General features: G+C 55.0%; 2 protein-coding genes across 5 annotated transcripts in view; both read left to right on the top strand.

The window, feature by feature from the left end:
* The window catches only part of SDF4 (stromal cell derived factor 4), a 77106-nt gene that overhangs the window by 14244 nt on the left and 45944 nt on the right, over nt 1-16918 (top strand). The gene's annotated exons all lie outside the window — the stretch shown is intronic.
* UBE2J2 (ubiquitin conjugating enzyme E2 J2) overlaps nt 1-16918 on the top strand; it is a 76832-nt gene that overhangs the window by 50337 nt on the left and 9577 nt on the right. For 2 of the 4 annotated variants that reach the window (XM_050786412.1, XM_050786401.1), the window contains exons 2-3: nt 7803-7982; nt 13707-13837. In XM_050786412.1, coding sequence (XP_050642369.1) covers nt 13707-13837 — 131 coding nt within the window. In that variant the 5' untranslated portion in view covers nt 7803-7982. Of the gene's footprint in view, nt 1-7802; nt 7983-8045; nt 8797-13706; nt 13838-16918 lie in introns of those variants that run through there. The other 2 variants (XM_050786388.1, XM_050786396.1) reach the window with 2 other exon arrangements.

Genomic DNA, 16918 nt, shown 5'->3' with positions numbered 1-16918 from the left:
CATAAACCAAAAATAAAATTATAAGCCCTGAACTGTCTGAATGGACCCCTGGTCTCAGCCATGGGCATTCCAAAGTTAACCTGAAAAACTAGCTCAGCCATGATGGGAAGGGGGTAGGACGTGCCTCGTGCGTCCTCCCTGTCGGAATTCAGGCACAGCTGACCAGCATCAGCATCACCTCAGACCTTGAGTCGGACGAGAAGCATTTATAGTTGCTTCTCTCTGAGGCCTGTGACCTGGTGCCTTCATCTGTGATAAAACCTTCATCTCCATAACCCCATATTGTAATCAGACATTCCCTTCTACTGATAATAACTCTTTCCACCAATTGCCAATCAGATTTTTTTTTTTTTCGAGACAGAGTTTTGCTCTGTTGCCCAGGCTGGAGTGCAGTGGTGTGACCTCGGCTCACTGCAGCCTCTGCCTTCTAGGTTCAAACGATTCTTCTGCCTCAGCCTCTCCAGTAGCTGGGGTCACAGGCACGTGCCACCACACCCTGATAATTTTTGTATTTTTTGTAGAGATAGGGTCTTATGTTGCCCAGGCTGATCTTGAACTCCTGGGCTCAAGTGATCTGCCTACCTCAGCCTCCCAAAGTGCTGGGATTACAGGAGTGAGCCGCTGCACCTGGCCCAGAAAAATTTTAAATCTACCCATGACCTGGAAGCCCCCGTTCGAGTTGTTCCACCCTTCCAGATGGAACCAATGTAAATCTTACATGTATTGATTGATGTCTCATATCCCTAAAGTGTAAGGCAGGGCGCGGTGGCTCACCCCTGTAATCCCAGCACTTTGGGAGGCCAACGCAGGAGGATCACAAGGTCAAGAGATCAAGACCATCCTGGCCAACACAGTGAAATCCTATCTTTACTAAAAATACAAAAATTAGCTGGGCATGGTAGTCCCAGCTACTTGGGAGGCTGAGGCAGGAGAATGGTGTGAACCCGGGAGGTGGAACTTGTAGTGAATGGAGATCACGCCACTGGACTCCAGCCTGGGCGACACAGCGAGCCTCCGTCTCAAAAAAAAAAAAAAGTACGAAAGCAAGCTGTACCCACACCACCTCGGGCACGTGTCGTCAGGACCTCCGAGGCCCTGTCCCGGGCACGGCCTTAACCTTGGCAAAATAAACCTTCTAAATTGGTTGAGACGTGTCTCAGATACTTCTGGATTCACACCTTGGTAACCATGAAGGGCTTCTGAATGGCGGTGCCCCTCACCTTTGACAGATTTCCTATTGGTGCCTGGTACCAGCTAAAGCTCTCCTTATGGCTCAGACCAATAGGACAATTTACGGAGGCCTCAGAGCTCCCCACACAATTCCTGACCTCTCAGAATTTGGTTGAGATCTGAAGTTTATTCTGCTGTGTGAATCATTTTCTGGAGTTTTACTTGCCTCCATGACAATGGAAGGCTGGTAACTTCTGGAGTCCGAGCTCACATCCAACAGGGAAGGGGAGTTCGAATTTTAGTTCCTGTTTTCAGGAGGGTAGACAGCAGTCTTGAACGGGGCCCCATTCCTAGGGAAGTAGCGGAATTGGGGTTTTTGTCTTGGAAATCCTCCTTAATGACTAAAATTGACAACCAGCTGGTCTTTTTTTTTTTTTTTTTTTTTTTTTTTTTTTTTCCCAGACGGAGTCTTGCTCTGTCGCCCAGGCTGGAGTGCTGTGGCGTGATTTCGTCTCACTGCAACCTCCACCTCCCGAGTTCAAGTGATTCTCCTGTCTCAGCCTCCCGAGTAGCTGGGACTACAGGCGCCGCCACCACGCCCGGCTAATATTTGTATTTTTAGTAGAGACGGGGTTTCACCGTGTTAGCCAGGATGGTCTCAATCTCCTGACCTCGTGATCCGCCCACCTTGGCCTCCCACAGTGCTGAGATTACAGGTGTCAGCCACACCAACCGGCCACCTTTTTCTTAAGACAAGGAGAACGACCCCATTTTTTTCTAGCTCAGACATGCACTCCTGGGGTCTTCTCTGTTGCTTTTTCTCCCAAAATTAAGCCCAACTGGCTTGTGCGTGCGTTTGTATGAGGAACTGAATTGTTGTTTGTGTAGACAAATGAGAGACTGAGTTTTCTCAGCTCCGGAAAGAAAGGCATTTTGCTCCTCCCAGCTGAAAGGCGCCCCTGGGTGACTGTGAGCCAAGCGGGTGTATCTTGTGGGATGATCCCCCCCAACATGCAGCAGCTCCCCAGGGACCCCCAACACAATCAGTTTAAAGGCTTGTCCAGGAGATGCAGGCAGGAGCTGCTCACTCCGTGTTCTGAGTCCTCTCAGAGGTGTTGGACTTCTAGAGAGAGAAACTGAGACACGTAAGAGGGCGGAGATGCCTCAGTGGTGACACACTGTGGAGTCCCGCCCACGACCCGTCCACAACCGGCACACTCAACCCGCTCCACGGAAGCCCGGGCCACAGCCCAGTTCCTCCGCGCTCAACCTGCTCCACGGAAGCCCGGGCCACAGCCCAGTTCCTCCTTTCAAGAAAAAAAAAAAGTGGGAAATAAATAATGTAAGACTCAGGAAAGACAGGGAACTACCTCCTTCCAGGCACCCGCTGGTCTTACGGCGCCTCTACTTGCAAGTGTTGATGTAAAACTGAAAATGTCAAGGGCGTGCTGGGTTTCCTAGTGCCCCAGCTGGCTTCATATTATGGTCTTTTGGGGCACATTTTAAACTGATGGGCAAATTCCACCCAGGAAAAATTCAGAGCCCAAAGGTCGGCCTGCAACTATAGAACTACAGAGTTCCTGGCCAGGTGCGGTGGCTTACCCTGTAATCCCAGCACTTTGGGAGGCCAAAGTGGGCGGATTACCTGAGGTCAGGAGTTCGAGACCAGCCTGGCCGACAGGGTGAAACCCCATCTCTACTAAAAATACAAAAATGAGCCGGGCGTGGTGGCATCCACCTGTAATCCCAGCTACCTAGGAAGCTTAGGCAGGAGAATAGCTTGAATCTGGAAGGCGGAGGTTCCAGGGAGCCGAGATCATGCCATTGCACCCCAGCCAAGGCCACAAGAGCAAAACTCTATTTCAAAAAAAAAAAAAAGAAAAAGAAAAAAAACGAACTGTAGAGTTCCTAAGTTCTCTACCTCTCTGTTTCCTTTGCTGCCTGCTTTAAAGTTGCTGTTACTTTTTTCTTTTTTCAGACAGAGTCTCACCGTGTCGCCCAGGATGGAGTGCAGTGGTGTGATCTCGGCTCACTGCAACCTCTGCCTCCCGGGTTCAAGCGATTCTCCTGCCTCAGACTCCCAAGTAGCCGTAGCCGGGATTACAAGTGTGCGCCACCACGCCTGGCTAATTTTTGTAAATTTAGTAGAGACGTGGTTTCACCGTGTTGGCTAAGCTGGTCTTGAACTCCTGGCCTCAGGCAATCTGCTCGCCTTGGCCTACCAAAATGCCAGGATGACAGGTGTGAGCCACTGTGCCCGACCAGCTGTTACTTTTCTACTGAGATGACATCCACAGTTTGCATCTAGATGTTTCTTTCTGTTATTGCTTTTCTGACCAGTGACTTTGTGTTGATATGTCATGGTTAGAGGTGTAAAGCAAAAGCTGTAGGGTTTTTGTATGAGCGTGCATGCGTGTTCAGATGTGTTTATGTGTACGTATGTGGATCCTGTTATATGTTTTGTGGCCATAAGGTACCAAATTGGCTTAAGTTAAGGAGTACCCATACATTTAGTACATAATAACAAATTGCACGTGACTTAAGTAAAATCTTTTTTTTTTTTTTTTTGAGATGGAGTCTCGCTCTGCCCCCAGTCTGGAGTGCAGTGGCGTGATCTCGGCTCACTGCAAGCTTTACCTTTTGGGTTCAGGCCATTATCCTGCCTCAGCCTCCTGAGTAGCTGGCACTACAGGCGCCTGACACCACGCCTGGCTAATTTTTTGTATATTTTAGTAGAGACGGGGTTTCACCGTGTTAGCCAAGACAGTCTTGATCTCCTGACCTCATGATCCGCCCGCCTCGGCCTCCCAGAGTGCTGGGATTACAAGCATGAGTCACTGTGCCCAGCCAAAAGTATTGGTAAAGTAATATAAAAAGTGTCTTTAAAACTGTCAGCATACATTTTTGTTTGCATTTATTGATTTATAAGGGGTCAAAACTTGGCATAAGCATTATAAAACTCTAAACCCAGCTGAATGCCACGCATGGTGGCTCACGCCTGTAATCCCAGAACTTCGGGAGGCCGAGGCAGATAGATCACCTGAGATCAGGAATTTGAGACCAGTCTGGCCAACATGGCAAAACCCCATCTCTACTGAAAAATACAAAAATTAGCCAGGTGTGGTAGCGCATGCCTGTACTCCCAGCTACTCAGGAAGCTGAGGCAGGAGAATCACTTGAACCTGGAAAGGGGAGGTTGCAGTGAGCTGAGATCGAGCCATTGCACTCCAGCGTGGGCAACAGAGTGAGACTGCATCTAAAAAAAAAAAAAAATTATAGGAAAACGTTCTTTCTACAAAATTTCTTATTAAAAGGTAAATAATTTTGTCTAATTCAAAGCTTATTTAAAGTTTATGTATAAAATGAAGTAAAAAGAACAAGAAAATAAGGGAGACTGAGGGAAGTTATAAAGAGGTCTTTTTGTTAAGTAAGGTTAAAAGAAAAATAATTTTATATGAGAAATAATCTTGTATGGTAAATGTCCTTAAATAAATGACTGGTTGTTTTAAAAAAGGGATGTTCAGGACAATCTAGAAAGTCCACAGGTTGTGAATGGTCTGTGTAAGCTGCAATACATTTAGTAAAAAAGGAATTTATAAAAATGTTACATGATAGGTCGGGCATGGTGGCTCATGCCTGTAATCCCAAAATTAGCCAGGTGTGGTGGTGCACGCCTATAGTTCCAGCTGCTCAGGAGGCTGAGGCAGGAGACTCAGTGGAACCTGGGAGGCGGAGGCTGCAGCGAGCCGAGATCAGGCCACTGCACTCCAGCCTGGGGGACAGAGCGAGACTCCATCTAACAAAAAAAAAAAAATTGTTTTAAGGGGTAATGAATGCTGGTCCATGTCCATTCCTATCTGGCCTAGAAATTTTAATGGGCTGTAAATCTTTTAACTCTAAGTCCCTGGGTCGTAGGGAGTCCTACTGAGGGGCAGGATTGACCCAGGGTAGGCAGCCATACCAGCCCAGCAATGCTATGAGACACAATAAAGATTTGGTAGCCATTGATGTTGCCTCTGGCAAATCTTGGCCAGAAGGGGTGAATGCAAACCAAAAATTAAACCCTAAGGCCCCCCAACCATCCGCATGGAGCCCTCCTCTCAGCCAAGGACATTCCAGTGTTAACCTGGAAACTTGCTCAGGCCATGGTGGGAAGGGGTTGTAGGTCATGCCTCCTCCCTTTTGGAATTCAGGAAAAGCCGACCAGCATTGACATCAACACAGGCCTTAAGTCTGATAGGAAACATTTACAAGGTATTCTCTCTGAAGCTGGAGACCCGAGGCTTCAGCTGCATGGAAAACCACAACCCCTTACTGAAACCCAGACATTCCTTTCTGTTGAGAATAACTCTTTCAACCAACTGTCAATCAGAATCATTTTGAATCTACCTATAACCTAGAAGTCTCCCCACACCACCCCAACTTATCCTGCCCTTTCCGATTGAACCCATGTAAATAAATCATGTCTCCCTAAAATGTATAAAAGCAAGCTGTGCCACAAGCACCTTGGGCACCTCCTGAGGCTGTCATGGGTGTGTTCTTAACCTTGGCAAAAGGAATTTTCTAAAGGGACTGAGACCTTCCTCAGATGCTTTTGGGTTTGCACCCTCCAGGTTGGGATTCTCTGTCCCTCCAGCCCCCGCCGGCCAGACAGTCCCTGCTGTTCAGAGGCAGCCAAGGCTTTCTGGTCCGACCCTGGGGGCTGGAGGAGGTGGGGGCATGAGGTGGCAACTGGGTTGGGGGATGTTTCATTGGGTCCCCAAAGCAGAGGGTGCCCCCCACTGCCCAAGATGCTGAGGGTGGTCCCTGTTGTCCTATTCCTGAAGAAGCCAGAGGAAGTCCCTCCTGAGGGCCGGCCCACAGCAGAAGGGCTGCTCCTGCCCTCGGAGGGCAATCTCAGGGTTGAGAAGGTTACAGCCACCATCCGCCACCAACCTAGCTGCTTGTGCCGATCCCACTGGCTAAGGCCTGGGCAGCCTGTGTCCTGCTTACCAGAAGGCCACAAAGGCAGGTGGGTGGGGTAAGGGCCATGGTGGGGGGTTAGCAAGGCATGCTGGCCACACCTGTCCCGGACACCTTCTCCCTGGGGTGTGACTCAGCCATGCTCCTGAGCAGGATCCTCTGAGCTGAGCCTCACTGCCGCCTTCCCACCTGCAGAGTCCCCAAAGGTGCGCTCTCATCACACACTACTGAAGGACAAACAAGGCAGGGCGGGCCTCCATCTGCCACGGGCCACAGCCGTGAGCGTGCAAGCGAGTGGACGTGCTGGTGCCTGTATCTGCGGCCGGTGTGGCTTCCCTTACATAACTTTCCATGCTGTAAAACCAGCTCGGCCCGCCCTGCCTGGGAACGGCAGAGGCCTGAGAGGAGGCAGAGGAAGGAGGCTGGATGCTGAGCTGTTTTCCAAAGGTGGTGCCTGTGACGTCAGGAATGGAGGCAGGCTGGATTCCCACGGGCTGAGGCTGTGTGGACATTCCTCCTGGCTTCTGCCCCAGGACCTGCAGCAGCGTCTCAGACCCCCACCAAGGTGTCTCGGAGGGGCAGAGTCAGGCTGAGCATGGACACAGACTGCCCTCTGCCCGTAGCCACAGCGGGACCCACCCTCAGAGTTCAGCCACCTTGCTGACCTGTGGTTGTCTCTGAGAGGCCATCAGGGTTGGGGCAAAGGACAGGGCCACAGGCAGCCAGGTGGCGAGGTCCACCTCCCAATCCCCAACCAGGGGACCACCCTCAGCTCCCCGCTGTCCTTAGCTGCCTCTCGGGGAGGCGGTGGGCTGTGTGCCTGACCTTAGCGTCCCACCCCAGCGCCCGGCCACCTACAGCTCCCTCCCAATGTGTCTGGGGTCAGAGAGAGGTGGAAAGGACGCAGCGCCCCGCGCTTTCTAAAGTCTGTCCAGAGGGAGGTCGGGGCGTCCCGGGACTGGGCCAGGCACCTGCAGGGGGAGGGTGCTGGGGCGGGGGCGTCCCGGGGCTGGGAAGGCACCTGCAGGGGGAGGGTGCTGGGGCGGGGGCGTCCGGGGCTGGGAAGGCACCTGCAGGGGGAGGGTGCTGAGGCGGGGGCGTCCGGGGCTGGGAAGGCACCTGCAGGGGGAGGGTGCTGAGGCGGGGGCGTCCGGGGCTGGGAAGGCTCCCGCAGGAGAGGGTGCTGGGGCGGGGGCGTCCCGGGGCTGGGAAGGCTCCCGCAGGAGAGGGTGCTGGGGCGCGGACGTGGGTTGCAAAGCGATCCCACGCGTGTCACTCTCGGGTCCCTGAACGAGCCAGGCCTCCAGGAGCCCGGGACGCTCCACGCCGGGGCCGCGCCGCGCCTCCCCTAAGGGCCGGGCAGGGTGTGGGAGCGGAGGACAAGGCGGGAGGGTCGGGGTCCTTTCTCCACCGGGGTCGCCCTCAGCCGGGCCTGCCGCCCTGGGCCGTGGCACGTGGGGACGTAAGCGCGCGGCTTCGGGGTCCGGGGCTTTCGCGCCCACTAACGGTGCCCGCAGCCGCCCGCCAGTGCGCACGCGCCGACCGCCCCGCCCTCCCCCGCCCGGCGCCGGCGGCGACAGAGAGTCGTGGGCGCGGTCCTCCAGGCTGCCTAGAGCGGCGCCCCCGCCCCCCAGGGAACGCGCACCGGAAGCAGAAACTAGGCTGGTTCCGCCCCGCGAGCGGCCATCTTGGAGGTTGAGGCGGCGGCGGCCCTGCGACGGGTTCGGTGGGCCCAGTCGCGGCGCGGTGTGGCTGTTTCGGGCGCGGGCCCCGCTTTTCCGCACCCTGCTCCGGCCTCGACCACGGCGAGCCTGAGCGCGGCGGCGGCCCACGCGCAGCGACAGGGAGAGGTGAGCGCGCTCGCAGGCCTGCGCCGGGTCCTCGGGCCCGCTCGACCGCCCCGCCGGAGCCGGCCACAGCGGCGGCCCGGGGCTGCGGGGGACCCTGCGCGACGCTTCTCCGTTCGCGCCCGCCGCCCGCGGGGCCCTGGCCCGAGCCTGCGCGGAACCCGAGGTCGGTTACGGCGGGCTCCCGGAGCTCCGGGTCAGGGTCAGGTCGGGGACTTGACCACTAGGCCGGGTCTCCCGTCCGTTGGGACACTTGCGGCTGCCCCAGGACGGGCAGCCTCGATCCTGGTTTGTCAATGGATCCCGGGAGTCTGTGTCGGGGGAGGGCTGCCGTTGAGCCCGCCGCCGCCTCGCCCTGAACTGTTAGACCCCACACTGCCCCGAGAGGCACGAGAGAAACGAGCGTGCCCGGGACGGTGCTCGGGGTCAGCGTTTCTGGGAAACCCGGGCGGTGACAGTGGGAGACCGGAGTCTGGCTCCACCGCCGGCCGGCGGGAGTAAGACACGAGCCCGGAACAAGTCCCTGAGCTGCGCCGGGCCTCGCGGTCCACACCTGCCAATTCCCTGCACCCTCTCAGCCCCTGGCCAGGTGTCACCTCCTGGCCTCCTTTTCAATGCTTGCCACTTAGTGCGTGTGTATTTAACTCAAGTCCGGTTGCCACCCTCTTGCCAGACCCAGATAGGAAGCGGCTGAAAGGTCGGGCCTCAGCCCGGTGGGAGGGCAGCGAGGAGCGTACAGCAGGCTTGGCTGGGGCAGGTCGGTGGCCCCGCGTCCTGCCCCAGGGGAAACAGACGGTGTAATCTGGCTTCCGAAGAAGTGAGTATCTCGCTTAATCCAAAAGTCCAGCACCTGAGCCTAGGGCGTGGTTGGGTCTGGGTGCCCGGAACTCACAGTCCGTCATCTGCTCGGCCTGGCACCGCTGACCTCCTTAGCAGCTCCGCTCTAGGCAGGTACATGTGTGAGTGACAGGCAGGTGAGCCAGGCAGGTGCATGTGTGCGTTACAGGTGAGTGTCCCACCTCCATCGGCCCGGGCTTCCATCCAGCCTTCGGAGCAGTCTGGTGGAGAAGGCAGAGACTTCCGTGGCAGTCCTGGACCTGGGCGTGCCACGCGCCTGGCAGATGGGTCAGGCCAAGGTTTCCTGCCACATCCCTAAGCAGGAAAGAGCTGTCCAGACAAAGAGGGATGGGTGAGAGATGCTGGGCAGCCACTGTCTCAGCGCCTGGGCACAGCTGCCCTCGGTGATTCACGCTGCTTTTATGCAGTTTCCGTGTAAACGTTTTTTTTCTGTACCTTTTTGTTTTAAAATCGCCAACTCTTTCTCTCAGCAGGATGATGTGCTTGGTGTCCCTTGTCTGTGGGGATGTTTGAAGGGAACCCGAGGCACATATGCTTCAAACTCTGTTCTCACAGTTTGCTTTCTTTGTGGATTTTTTTTTTTTTTTTGGAGACAGGGTCTCTGTTTCCCTGGCTAGAGTGCAGTGGCATGATCTCAGTTCACTGCAGTGTCCGGCTCCGGAGTTCAAGTAATTCTCCCACCTCAGCCTCCAGAGTAGCTGGGATTACAGGTGCCCACCACCACACCCGGCTAATTTTTTTTTTTTTTTTGAGATGGAGTTTCGCTCTTGTTGCCCGGGCTGGAGTGCAATGGCGTGATCTCAGCTCACCACAACCTCCACCTCCTGGATTCAAGCGATACTGCTGTCTCAGCCACCCGAGTAGCTGGGATTATAGGCATTTGCCAGCACACCTGACTAATTTTGTATTTTTAGTAGAGACAGGGTTTTACCATGTTGGTCAGGCTGGTCTCGAACTCCCGACCTCAGGTGATCCGCCCACCTCGGCCTCCCAAAGTGCTGGGATTACAGGTGTGAGCTACCATGCCCAGCCCCTTTGTGGATTTTTATTTTCCTTGTCCTTCCTGCTGTCATATTGGGATGAGATGAATTGGGGGAAGTCGCCCCCTGGCGCCTTGGGGGACGTGAGAACGCTGTTCTGTGTGAAGCTCAGGAAGGGTGTCTGGGGAAACAGCAGTTGAATCGTGAACATGATTTTAAAAGCCTCTCCAAGCAAGTATGGGAGGGAAGCTTGCTTGTGACTGACTTGATGGAATCTATTTTATTTTTGCGTGGCTGTCCATGACCTTTCATTAAACCCGCAGCCTGGCCACTTAGCTAAGCCCAGACACACCTGTACTTGAATTGTCCAGTGAATTATTTTGTATATGGCAGAGTGTTAGCTTCAGGGTGAGCGTTTGAAAGGACGGCCTGTGTAGAGTGCTGCTTGGGGTCATCGCTGTGTCCATCACCAGGTGTTGGCCTGAGGGGAGATCCCTGGCCCATTGGCTTCTTGAGCCAGGAGCTGGGGATGCCACTGTGTGGAGCACTTCCTTCCCGGGCAGGACTAGAACCCCGTTCCTGGTGAGGGCCCTCCTGGGGAGGCACTCCTTAGGCAGAGGAGCCCGCCCTTGCCTCTGCTGGGGCCCGAAAGGGCCATGCGTGGTGTGTGGGGTCACATGGAGGCCAGTGATGTGTGACAGAGTGGGAGGCATTTGGCAGGGAAATCAGGGAGGCCTCTGAAGGCGGTGGCCCGGAAGGGCCTAGGGGAGTTTCCAGTAGAGTCTAGGCTGGGAAGCAGCTGTGAGAAGGAGTGTGTCGGTCAGGGGTTTGGAGTGGGGCCCGGGCTGTGCTGGGTCCTGGGAGTTGGAAACGGGGAGGGCTGACTGGGGCCGCTCTGTCAAGGGGCTGGCAGGCAGGAGGAGGTGTTGATTTTTCTTTGCTTGACTGTGGAGCATCCTGAAGGGTGGTTGGGGGAGTGGGTGATCAGAACAGTGTGTGGACTTAGGGGTACAAGAGGGCCTTGAGATGGGAGGACTTAGGGGTACAAGAGGGCCTTGAGATGGGAAGAGACTAGAAGCTCAGACCTTCTGGACTCGTGGAGGGAGTTGGGAGGCTGCTGTGGTGCTGATGGAAGAAGTGACGCTATTCTGCATTAGAGAGGATAATGGGAGTGGGAAGGATGTGGTGAACAAGGATTGCAAGAGTCAGGGACCCCAGAACAAGACGCAGGGTCGGGGGTGGTGCCTCGGCTACACATTTGGGAGCACGCTGTGGGTGCCCTGGCTGAGCTCTGCACTCCAGGCCCTGGGTGTGTGGGGTGAGCAGCCAAGCCCTGGCCATCGCCATCCTCAGGTTGGGAACAGACACTGAACAGGCCACTGGTGATGATTCTCTGAGAAGGAATAAACGAGTCAGAGAGTCCAAGTCTGGAGATCTCTTGCAGGCGGAGACTGAAGGGCGGTAGAGTGTGTGGCTGTCTGCAGGTGTGTGAGTTGGTTCTCATGCTGCTATGAAGATGTACCCGAGACTCAGTAATTTATAAAGAAGGCCGGGTGCGGTGGCTCAAGCCTGTAATCCCAGCACTTTGGGAGGCCGAGACGGGCGGATCACGAGGTCAGGAGATCGAGACCATCCTGGCTAACACGGTGAAACCCCGTCTCTACTAAAAAATACAAAAAACTAGCCGGGCGAGGTGGCGGGTGCCTGTAGTCCCAGCTACTCAGGAGGCTGAGGCAGGAGACTGGCGTGAACCCGGGAGGCGGAGCTTGCAGTGAGCCGAGATCCGGCCACTGCACTCCAGCCTGGGCGACAGAGCAAGACTCTGTCTCAAAAAATAAAAAAATAAATAAATAAAGTAATTTATAAAGAAAAGGGGTTTAATGGACTCACAGTTCCGCACGGCCAGGGAGGCCTCAGGAAACTTACAACCATGGCGGAAGGGAAAGAGGCATGTTTTACATGGCAGCGGGCAAGAGAGCGGGCAAGAGCAGCGAACACTGCCTTGTAAACCGTCAGCTCTCCTGAGAACGGCTTGGGGCAAACCACTTCCACGATCCAATCACCTCCCACCAGGTCCCTCCCTCAACATGGGAGATTATGGGGATTACAGTTCAAGATAAATTCCCACCAGGTCCCTCCCTCGACATGGGAGATTACGGGAATACAATTCAAGATCAGATTTGGATGGGGACACAGCCAAAGCATATCAGCAGGGAAGCTGATGGAGTCGGCTTCAGGTTTGTGGAAACTGGGAGGTCAGGATGGAGATCACTGGTCACTGGCCATTATTGATCACCACTGATGTCCAGGGACCTTATTAAAGCGTGTGGCCATGGCTGGGCACGGGGGGCTCACGCCTGTAATCCCAGCACTTTGGGAGGCTGAGGTGGGCAGATTACCTGAGGTCAGGAGTTCGAGACCAGCCTGACCAACATGGTGAAACTCCGTCTCTACTAAAAATACAAAAAAAAATTGCCTAGTGTGGTGGCAAGTGCCTGTAATCCCAGCTGCTTGGGTGACTGAGGCAGGAGAATCGCTTGAACCTGGGAGGCAGAGGTTGCAGTGAGCGGAGATCATGCCACTGCACTCCAGCCTGGGCAGTGAACAGTGAAGATTCTGTCTTAAAAAAAATAAATATAAATAAAAGAGGTTTGAGTTGGAGCTAGTCTGATGCATCGGGGAGTCCTGTTTTTATCACCACCCCTCTCCCCAGCCTCAGGCATGGCTGAGGGGCCTTGGGGTCCCTGATCCAGCCTCTTCTCTTGCGTGATGGTGCCTCACGCTCCGTGCTCGGCCTGCAGTGCTGTCTTAAATGTCCCACCTGGAGCCACCAGAGTGACCTTCCTAACAGAAGATACGATCTGCCTTAAGGCTTGGACTCAAAACCCCTGTGGGGCCCAGGTTGCAGTGGCTCATGCCTGTAATTCTAGCACTTCGGGAGGCTGAGGCGTGAGAATCACTTGAGGCCAGGAGTTTGAGACCAGCTTGAGCAACACAGTGAGATCCCATCTCTACAAAAAATAAAAAATTAGCTAGGCGTGGTGGCACGCGTCTGTAGTCTCAGCTACTCAGGAGGCTGGGGTGGTAGGATTGCTTGAGCCAAGGCGGTCAAGGCTGCAGTGACTCCAGCCTGGGCGACAGAGCAAGACCTTGTCTCACAAAAAATAAGAAACCCTTATGCCCTGGCTCTGCCTCCCTGGCCAGTCTTATCCGTGCCCTCACTGTGCTTGGGCCCCTGCACACTGGACTTTCTCAGGTGTGGCCTGTTCACCTGTGGCCCCTTCTACCAGGAAGACAGCTGCTCCTCTGCCCAGCGAGTGCCTCGGAGTCTCCAGCGTCTTCGTCACTCCAGCCGCAGAGGCTTCCCCATTCTGCGGCTCCTTTTGCTTGTGGCCAGTGGTAAACGTTGGGCAGCTTCTGGGTGCAGTGGAGGGGCTGGCGGTGGTGCCTGCCCGTTTCCATGGTGTGGATTCTCCGTCAGTGAGCTCAGAGTTGGAAGGTGCGAGTAGCTGCCCTCAGGAGCTGGTCTGAGGCTGTGGCCTTAGCACCACCTCAGGCCCCGTAAGTGTATCCCTGTGTGAGTTCTTTGAGGACGGGAGCCCGGCTTTGGGTTTCTCCTCATCTTTGTACTTGAGCTGTACGTTGTGTCAATGAAGGCAGTGGCGGGACAGATGGGAAAAGAGAAGCCGCAGGGCCTCTGGGTATCTGGGCGGGTGGTAAGTCAAGGTGACCTGTGAGCTGTGACTCTCGGTGACTGGGCTGAGGTGTGTACGTTACAGCTGGGCCCTGAATGAGTGGTGGGCTGCAGAAACGGGAGTGGAGCCGCGTTGGGGGGAGAGCTGTGGCCAGCACCACTTTTCTTTGTCAGTGTAGACATTGTTTTTAACAGATGAGCAGCACCAGCAATAAGAGGGCTCCAACCACAGCAACCCAGAGGCTGAAGCAGGACTACCTTCGCATTAAGAAAGACCCGGTGCCCTACATCTGTGCCGAGCCCCTCCCTTCGAATATTCTGGAGTGGTAAGGCTGCGCCACTGATCACCTTGCACTGACTCTCGCTGCCACGCAGGCCTCTGCTGGCCTGGCTGGGTGAGCCTGGTGCCCCAGTCATGGCATTGGCAAGGTGCTCCTGCACCCTCCCCAGGGGTGAGTGGGTGCCCAGAGGCCGGTGGACACTCTCCGGTCTTTTCCCAATGGACGCATGCTGGGGATGTCACAGAACCCTGCTTGATTCAGTCTGGGGCTGGAAAGAATCTCTGGTGTGGGGTCCTTGGGGGAGGGGTCCAGGTTGCCTCAGGCTGGGGCTGGAGAGAATCTCTGGTGTGGGGTCCTTGGGGGAGGGGTCCAGGTTGCCTCAGGCTGGGGCTGGAGAGAATCTCTGGTGTGGGGTCCTTGGGGGAGGGGTCCAGGTATGCAGGGCTCACAGCTGCTGCTGATGTGTGCTCCAGGCACTTAGAGGAGAAGCTGCCTTTCTAGACTCTGGTCTTTGCTTCTGGATACGGGAATCAGCCTGTTTTGGCTTGGACTAGGATCCGATACTCCTGTCCCTGGCACTGGCTTGGGCCAGGTGCCCCGACCCTCAGGCTGACAACGAGAGGACTTGTGCCTCATAAGCGTTCACCTCATGGTGACTCTCCCCCTTTGAAGCATAGAGTGTGAGAGTGCATACCGCTCTGTAGAAACACCTCCATGACAGGTCTGCTAGTAATTTGGTAAGAAATAAAGCGTGAGAGCCCGGGCATGGTGGCTCACGCCTGTAATCCCAGCACTTTGGGAGGCTGAGGCGGGCAGATCACCTGAGGTCAGGAGTTTGAGACCAGCTTGGTCAACATGGTGAAACCCCGTCTCTACCAAAAATACAAAAATTAGCTGGGCATGATGGCATGCGCCTGTAATCCCAGCTACTCGGGAGACTGAGATGGGAGAATCTCTTGAACCTGGGAGGCAGAGGTTGCAGTGAGCCGAGATCACGCCGCTGCACTCCAGCCTGGGCAACAAGAGTGAAACTCTGTCTCAAAAAAAAAAAAAAAAAAGGAAGGAAAATATGAGGATGTTTTATATTTTGATCTTTAAAAAAAAAAAGTCATGGCCGGGCGTGGTGGCTCACACCTATAGTCCCAGCACTTTGGGAGGCCGAAGCGGGCAGATCACGAGGTCAGGAGATTGAGACCATCCTGGCTAACATGGTGAGAGCCCGTCTCTATTAAAAGTACAAAAAATTAGTCTGGCGTGTTGGCGGGTGCCTGTAGTCCCAGCTGCTTGGGAGGCTGAGGCGGGAGAATGGCATGAACCTGGGAGGCGGAGCTTGCAGTGAGCCGAGATCATACCACTGCACTCCAGCCTGGGGGACAGAGCGAGATTCCGTCTCAAGAAAAAAAAGTTATTTATTTATTTTTTAATTATTTATTTTTTTGAGACAGAGTCTACCACTATCGCCCAGGCTGGAGTGCAGTGGCGCGATCTCGGCTCACTGCAAGCTCCGCCTCCCGGGTTCACGCCATTCTCTGGCCTGAGTCTCATGAGTAGCTGGGACTACAGGTGCCCGCCACCATGCCCGGCTAGTTTTTTGTTTTTGTATTTTTAGTAGAGATGGGGTTTCACTGTGTTAGCCAGGATGGTCTTAATCTCCTGACCTCGTGATCTGCCCGCCTCGACCTCCCAAAGTTCTGGGATTATAGGCGTGAGCCACTGCGTCCAGCCTTATTTATTTTTTTGAGACACAGTCTTGCTCTGTTGCCCAGGCTGGAGTGCAATGGCATGATCTCGGCTCACTGTGATCTCTGCCTCCCAGGTTCAAGCAATTCTCCTGTCTTAGTAGAGATGCGGTTTCACCACATTGGTCAGGCTGGTCTCAAACTCCTTATCCCAGGTGATCTGCCTGCCTCAGCCTCCTAAGGTGCTGGGATTACAGGCATGAGCCACCATGCCTGGCCTAATTTTTTAAATTCCAGAGAAAAGATACTTCAGTGAGTTGAAAGGAAGTGTGTTTCTGCTTGGTCAGGGGTCCACCTTCTCTGGCTCACAGAGGAGGCCCAGCCCAGGCAGGTGGAGGATACCCAGGGTGAGGCAGAGCCCCTTGGCCACCAGAGTGCTCTCTGCCCCCAGTGCTGAAAATCAGATGTGGCCCCCCAGGACATTGCTGGCAGGTGTGAGGGACAAGTTCCACGGTAGCCGCCGCCTCCCTGGTTGCGAGGACGCCTTCATCGTGTGGGGAATCATTTCCCACAAGTCTGTGGGTCAGGCATCCCCAAGACCCTGTGCAGGTTGGATGAGTCACAAAGAAATACTCACCATTAATATTACGGAGAGAGGCTGGACGCGGGGGCTCAGCCTGTAATCCCAGCACTGTGGGAGGTCGAGGCCGGTGGATCACGAGGTCAGGAGATCGAGACCAGCCTGGCCAACATGGTGGAACCCGTTCTCTACTAAAAATACAAAAATTAGCTGGGCATGGTGACGTGTGCCTGTCATCTCAGCTACTTGCTACTTGGGAGGCTGAGGCAGGAGAATTGCTTGAACCCGGGAGGTGGAGGTTGCGGTAAGCTGAGATCGCGCCAGTGTACTCCAGCCTGGAGAGAGCGAGACTCCGCCACACACACACACACGCGCACGCGTGCACGCACACACGCACGCACACACACAAATTATGGAGAGAAAACAGCAGTGGAAGAGGCACGTGGGGCAAAGTCTCTGTGCTCCATTCCCAGCAGCAGGCTTGGGTTTGGACGGCGCGTGTGGAATGTTGACCAGAGAAGCTCATTGGAAACCGAAACGTTTTAGGGGAAGGCCCAGGAACTTTATGGGGCTGGTCCTAGGCATCCTCTGCCTGGCACCTGCCAAAATGCCAAAATACCGGACTTCCAGGAGAGCAGGGGCTCAGCGTAGACCACGTTGCGTGTACTGTTGAGGCAGTAAGCCCTGGTTGTCAGGTGGTGGCACCTGACCCGGGAGGACAATGTCAGTGTCAGGCCTGTGCTGCGGGAGCCCCTGGCAGGGCCTCCACAGGTCTCTCCCCTCCCTGAGAGAAGCGTGCTTTCCCAGGAAAGGCCTGTGGGGTGTGCTGTGGGCCACATGGATCCCATCTTGTCTCGGCCGCCCCAA

This window comes from Macaca thibetana, chromosome 1, assembly GCF_024542745.1.
Source record: "Macaca thibetana thibetana isolate TM-01 chromosome 1, ASM2454274v1, whole genome shotgun sequence".
Classification (NCBI taxonomy): domain Eukaryota; kingdom Metazoa; phylum Chordata; class Mammalia; order Primates; family Cercopithecidae; genus Macaca; species Macaca thibetana.
Note: the sequence above shows the minus strand (reverse complement) of the source record. Positions and strands in the feature narration are given on the sequence as shown.